Source organism: Lactuca virosa, chromosome 6 (assembly GCF_052849685.1).
Source record: "Lactuca virosa cultivar CGN04683 chromosome 6, Lactuca_virosa_CGN04683_v6, whole genome shotgun sequence".
NCBI classification, from domain to species: Eukaryota; Viridiplantae; Streptophyta; class Magnoliopsida; order Asterales; family Asteraceae; genus Lactuca; species Lactuca virosa.
This window is the reverse complement of record NC_136431.1, coordinates 13085079-13092314: the sequence shown is the minus strand read 5'-3', so window position 1 is coordinate 13092314 and position 7236 is coordinate 13085079. Positions and strand designations below refer to the sequence as shown.

General features: G+C 38.7%; 1 protein-coding gene across 1 annotated transcript; it reads left to right on the top strand.

Annotated features, from left to right (window-relative positions):
* Positions 1–1585: 1585 nt before the first annotated feature.
* Positions 1586–6281, top strand: LOC145119561 (C2 calcium/lipid-binding plant phosphoribosyltransferase family protein). The gene is made up of 2 exons (XM_079055236.1): positions 1586–1723; positions 3153–6281. The coding sequence occupies exon 2, from the start codon at positions 3192–3194 to the stop codon at positions 6153–6155; it is 2964 nt and encodes a 987-aa protein (XP_078911362.1). The 5' UTR covers positions 1586–1723; positions 3153–3191; the 3' UTR covers positions 6156–6281.
* The last annotated feature ends 955 nt before the right edge of the window (positions 6282–7236 follow it).

Sequence of the window (7236 nt, the reverse complement as noted above, 5' to 3'; positions counted from 1 at the left end):
TTACTCAAATGTACATCGAGCTATTTTGTAAATTAAAAATGAAAATTTTCGAGTGAACTTTGTTTTGATTTTTTGGGTGTTATAGATTAGGCTCATTGCATTGAAACAAGACGGTCTACTTATGGAGACTCTATCTTTATCGGATGTAAACCTAGTCTCTTGGAGTGCAAGACATCACCTACGATATTTAGCTGTATATTTGAGTACCATGCTCTTGTCAATACAACCGTAAAAAATGTATGGGTAAGTCACCTCCATCGTGAACTTCATGTCTTACCACCTACTTAACTATTTCATATGAAAATCAGTGGTATGTTATTAAGTCAAAATTATATCTCTTGTAAGCATGTAAAGCATATTGACCATCGTTGTTTGCTTGATGTCACATGAACGATGCCAAATGATGTTACCATCAATATGTTTGTCAGATTAAAGGGCTACTTGGCATGGATCTTTGACGAGTACATGGTAACAACACAACAAACAATCAACAAAATCTTGGGGAGAGTCCCTATGGATTTGGTTCAACAATCAAGTCAATAAGTATTCAACAGAAAATGTAAGAGTACTAAAGAAATCTTGAGCAAGGAATAACATACCCTGATAGGGGATGTTTGTTCGGGCATTTTTATAGGTGGAGTGGTCATGCCCAAATAGAGATATAAGGCCGTAGAGTCCATAAGGAGAAACGATTCTATCAAAATATAAGATTGGTCTCATTGTTAGACATATTGGTGTAATCGGATGTACCATCGTAATGATTGCTATAAATCCCTTTTATGTTTGCCCCATCATGTTCATGTTTTCTTGGATATGAGCCGATCTGAAAGTGGATAATTGGGACTATTCATATTAATGCTGCCTTTGGCGGCTTCAGAAATTGGTTTCGACACTTCAAGCTAGGTCAGCCTAATTATACGACATTTAGTACATTGTACAATCCAAACTAATCATGTTATTGGAGTAGAATGTAATTACAAATAAATGTAATAAACAAATTAATATAGTACAAAAATGAATAGCAATATAGCATCTACAATTATATTATGTCATAAAACATCATTCAATATCCGCATCAATCAACGCAAACTATACGTTTTCTTTTTCTTGTCCTTATCTTTAATAGAGATCATCGATATTCATAGCTTTCGAAGACGACCAAAAAATTTAAGTGAAAATTATGATCTTGTTCTTACAAAAGCGATTCTTTATATACATGTAGCATCTTATGATGGACTAATTTGATTTATAACTTTAACAGTACATATCCGTCTGAAACATATGATAAAATTGAAAGTGATTTAAATGAAACGAGTTAGATGTGACTAAAAAAATAGTCAAACTTTGATTCACCGTCTTCCAGTATGGTCCTCTGTACCCAAGCCAGATCCAATAGCCACGTCACTACGAAGATCTCGTTTTGCGCGCCATATAAGCAGAAAATACTACTTGAAAAACACTTAAAAAAGATACTAATGGCTCCCTCTTCTGAAATTAAACCTTATTTTATTCCACATCTTATGGTTTTAACACCTTTCTCAGGTATTTTACACACAATCTTGTTTTCTCTCTCCACTTCTTCTCTTTTGGCTTCAAGCTAATTTAAAAAGAGCCTGTCAGATTTTGATACTACTCGCTACCTCACTCTATCTTCAACACAACCAACCCAACAAATTCGTAACCCGAACCCCTCTTTCTAGTGGTGTTCATAGCTCAAAATCAGGTAGTTTCTTTTTTCGCTTTTAGCTCAGAATTCATGTCATTATTGTTGTTTGTTTTTCTTTGTGAGGGGAGTGAGATCTGGGGTTTTGTGGGTTCATAGTAATTTGTTTGAATCTACAGCATTGGTTTGTTTAAACCGTATGTAAGTATAAGATTCTTGTTATTCACTTTCTTGTTTTTATACAGATTACTAAGAAAAAGACTTGCTTTTTTTCATTATGACTCAATTGAGATCTGATTGCTCTTGGCCTTTGTTGAAATTCTTGAATTGGGTACCCTTTTCCTCTTTATTTTATCTTTTTTACAGGTATTAAAACTCGCATTATTGTTGATTTAAAACTGAAACTGATGCTTTTTCTGTTCATGTATGGTCAGTTGTAATGTGGGTTTTTTTTTTTTTTTTTTTTTTTTTTTTTTTTGTGGGGTTTACATGAATTTCCTTAAATCTCAGGCATCATTTCATGAGGATTCTCAAAGTTTTTCCTGTTCATTTTGGATTTGATATGCAAGTTATAGTGTCATTTAGAATGATCGTAGTTTTGTATTATTGGGTAATATCAGAATTCCTTTAATTTTGTTCGAATCTGACGAATCTTCTTGTCAAATCATATATTATCCAAGAATCTTGAAATTATTTGCTTTTGATTCTTGGTTTTTAATTTACAAATGATCAAAATCTCCTTCTTCTACAAGATCTTAAGCTTTTTGTCAGATTTCTATAAATATATTTGAATCTGAAAAATTCCCAATCTTTTCTCTGAATTTTGAATGCCTTTCTGCTTTTGTTTTTTAATGTTAATATCCAGATCCTCAAAACCCTTTTTGATCTTCACCTACAAGTATAGAGATCCGTACTTATGACGTCTAGGTCAAAGATTCTTCATTTTTTTGTGGGTTTTACATAAATTCCTTTTAATACGTTCAAATTTAAAAGAATCACTCAGTTTTATCCAAGAATCTCGAAACTTTGTTGCAAATGATTAAAGTGAGTGTCCTTTTTTTGTATGGATTATGAATAACTTTTGTTAGGTTTTACTTTCTGTAGCTTTGTCTTATAAACAGATCAGATCATCTCACTATTCTTTTTCTTCTCTTTATCTTTTGATTCATGCGGTGAATAGTCATATAGTGTCATGTGCCTTTACCTTCATTTTAGGGTCCCTTTACTTTAACTTTCAGCCATTACAGTTCCCACTTCTTAGATCTTAAAATATAATATAATATATTATATTATATTACATTATTACATATATTATATTGTTTATTAGTTTAAAGTTCATGGATCTGTCCTTAAAGTTCGATTAGCATAGTACATCGTATAAAAAAAGTAACAACTCTTTTCTTATAAAGAAATCTAGATCTTACACAAAAAGAAACAAGATTTTTGTTGTTTTCGCTTCTTGAATTTGAATTATTTTCATGTTTATCAGGTTAATTTGATTCACCATTCTTGAATTTCCGGCAAGAATATGAACCTTAAGCTCGGTGTAGACGTGGCAGGGGCCCACAATCTTCTTCCAAAAGATGGTCAAGGTTCATCCAGTGCTTTCGTCGAGCTCTATTTCGATGGTCAAAAATACAGAACAACAGTCAAAGAGAAGGACCTCGACCCGGTTTGGAATGAAAGCTTCTACTTCAATATTTCCGACCCATCAATCCTCTCAAATCTCACACTCGATGCCTTCGTCTACAACAATGTCAAAGATACCCATTCACGATCCTTCTTAGGTAAAGTCTCCATAACTGGAACTTCGTTTGTTCCATATTCAGACGCTGTCGTCTTACATTACCCTTTAGAGAAACGTGGAATCTTTTCTCGTGTAAGAGGAGAACTCGGGCTTAAAGTTTATATAACCGATGACCCATCAATCAAAACTTCCGACCCGGTTGTTAACACTAAATCAGTTCATGAACCCGTGAAAAATAGTGAGAAAAGACACACTTTTCATCATCTTCCTCATGAGACTCAAACTCAAGCTCCGGCCAACACTGGTGTCCCACCGGCCCCACCACCTGCAATGAGATACGGGTATGAACAAATAAAACCCAACCCGCCACCTCAGCCTCCAAAACTCGTTCGTATGTACTCAGAATCTTCTTCTCAACCCGTGGATTATGCCCTAAAAGAAACCAGCCCCTATCTGGGTGGCGGGCGGGTCGTTGGCGGGCGGGTTATTCGAACCGATAAAGCTTCGTCTACTTATGATCTTGTTGAAAAGATGCATTTCTTGTTTGTACGCGTCGTGAAAGCCCGTGATCTTCCTTCCATGGATATAACCGGAAGTCTCGACCCGTATGTCGAGGTTAAAATCGGAAACTATAAAGGCGTCACACGTCACATCGAAAAAAACCAAAACCCAATGTGGAACGTTGTTTTCGCGTTTTCTAGAGAGAGAATGCAAGCTTCGGTTCTTGAAGTTGTGGTCAAAGATAAAGATTTAGTCAAAGACGATTTTGTCGGGTTCGTTAGGTTTGATTTAAACGAAGTCCCGTTGCGGGTCCCACCCGATAGCCCGTTGGCCCCACAATGGTACCGGCTCGAGGACAAAAAGGGGGACCGGATAAAAAGCGAGCTCATGTTAGCGGTTTGGATTGGGACCCAAGCCGATGAAGCGTTTCCAGACGCGTGGCACTCGGATGCGGCTACACCGGTTGACAGTTCTGGTGCAGCCTCGACCCTGATCCGGTCAAAGGTCTACCAAGCACCACGGCTATGGTATGTCCGGGTCAATGTGGTTGAAGCCCAAGACCTGGTTCCAACTGATAAGTCCCGGTTCCCGGACACTTATGTAAAGGCCCACATTGGGAACCAGGTCATGAAGACTAAAACGGTCCAGGCCCGTTCGCTTAACCCGTTATGGAATGAAGATTTACTTTTTGTTGCAGCCGAGCCTTTTGAGGACCATTTGATTTTGACCGTGGAGGACCGGGTCGGGCCCGGAAAAGACGAGATTCTCGGGCGGGTCATCATCCCGTTGGCCATGGTTGAAAAACGGGCCGATGACCGGATTATCCATTCGCGATGGTTTAACCTCGAAAAGCCTGTTGCGGTTGATGTTGACCAGTTGAAAAAAGATAAATTTTCCATGAGGATTCATCTTAGGATTTGTTTGGATGGAGGTTACCATGTACTCGACGAGTCGACTCACTATAGTAGTGACCTTCGACCCACCGCAAAGCAACTTTGGAAGCCCACAATCGGGGTTTTGGAACTCGGGATTTTGAATGCGGTCGGGCTCCACCCGATGAAAACCCGAGATGGGCGTGGGACATCCGATACTTACTGTGTAGCAAAATACGGGCATAAATGGGTCAGGACCCGAACCATAGTCGACAATTTATGCCCGAAGTACAACGAACAATACACATGGGAAGTTTTCGATACTGCAACCGTTTTAACTGTCGGTGTATTCGACAACAGTCAGTTAGGTGACAAAGGGTCAAACAGTAAAGATTTGAGAATCGGGAAAGTCCGGATCCGGATCTCGACTCTTGAAGCGGGTCGGGTTTACACCCATTCGTACCCGTTACTTGTTTTAAACCCGAATGGGGTGAAAAAAATGGGGGAAGTTCATTTAGCGATTCGGTTTTCTTGCACGAATTTTGTTAACATGTTGTATACGTATACGCGCCCGTTGTTGCCCAAAATGCATTATGTACGGCCTTTCAGTGTGATGCAACTTGACATGTTGCGTCACCAGGCCGTACTGATAGTGGCGGCTCGGCTCGGTCGAGCGGAGCCGCCACTCAGGAAGGAGGTGGTGGAGTACATGTCAGATGTAGACTCCCACCTCTGGAGTATGCGGCGGAGCAAAGCAAATTTTTTCCGGTTGATGACGATTTTCGTGCCGCTTTTTGCGGTTTCGAAGTGGTTCGGGGATATCTGTATGTGGAGGAATCCGATTACTACTGTTCTTGTTCATGTCCTGTTCATCATGTTGGTTTGCTTCCCGGAGCTGATATTGCCGACGGTGTTTCTGTACATGTTTCTGATTGGAATCTGGAACTTCAGGTATCGGCCTAGGTATCCGCCACATATGAATACAAAGATTTCACAGGCAGAAGGGGTCCACCCTGATGAGCTGGATGAGGAGTTTGATACTTTTCCGACTAGCCGGAATCCTGATTTGGTGAGGATGAGGTATGATCGGTTAAGAAGTGTGGCCGGAAGGATACAGACGGTGGTCGGGGACATTGCGACACAAGGGGAGAGGATGCAGTCGCTTTTGAGCTGGAGGGATCCACGGGCTACTGCTATTTTTGTGACTTTTTGTTTGGTGGCGGCGGTTGTGTTGTATGTGACGCCGTTTCAGGCGATTGCAGCTCTGATTGGGGTGTATATGATGAGGCATCCTAGGTTTCGTCATCGTTTGCCATCTGTGCCTGTTAACTTCTTCCGAAGGTTGCCAGCTAGGACGGATAGTATGCTGTAAGGATGTTGAGTAGCTCAGTTGGTTGCTAAGCCAAGTGATTGACAAATAAGGTGTGTTGTTTAGGTTGTACTCTGGAAACTTTGGACTCATTTTGATTGTTTAATAAATCCTTGTATGTTGCTAGAATCATTGTTTTTAATTATTCAAACTTTCTAACTTACGATATCAATATCAATAGTATCCATTCGTTAAGTTGATTATTGTCTCAAAGATTAAAGAAGGGATAATGCATTATGCATTATGCGCTTAGCTGATTCCCATAAGGCTTCTTCGACTATACCCCGTTTGATTAACCTTTTAACGAAAATGCGATTGTGTTTAGAAGAACAAGAAGTAGGTAGCCCACTGTAGGCAAAGGTCTAATAACCAAACGATCGGATTGAATGACCAATTACAATTACACGAAGACGGATAACAAAAATAGAGTTTCGAATACTGCTCTTTATTAATCAAATTCAACCGTTAAAACTCAAACACGGCTAGCATATTTATAATCAAACTAAAACCCTAATACGATTCTTAATTATGATTGAAATCATATAACTAGTAACTAGGAGATAATATAAATCTAAATATTTTATCTAGGAGATATTTTTTCTAATAAAGATATCTTAAAATAAGATAACCATAATAAAATTAGATCCTTGATTTGTCTTTCAAGTACCCTGATGCCTCTCTTAAAAAGGACTTATCTTCGAATTTTCATCTCTTCATCTCTGATACCTCGTCCACAACTTCCAAAGGGCAAACAACTTTTAGACTGTTAAACGAATAAATATGAACCAAACAGGATAACATGAACGATCATAGATTCCACCGAACTTTGGAGATATATATGATTTTCAAAAATCGCTTCTTCTTTAACAACTTCACCTTTATCATCGGTGTCATAAAATTTTCATCTCTTCATCTCTGATACCTCGTCCACAACTTCCAAAGGGCAAACAACTTTTAGACTGTTAAACGAATAAATATGAACCAAACAGGATAACATGGACGATCATAGATTCCACCGAACTTTGGAGATATATATGATTTTGAAAAATCGCTTCTTCTTTAACAACTTCACCTTTATCATCGG

Excerpts from the sequence above, each read along its gene's own strand:
- LOC145119561 (XM_079055236.1), top strand. The coding sequence starts at position 3,192 with ATGAACCTTAAGCTCGGTGTAGACGTGGCAGGGGCCCACAATCTTCTT.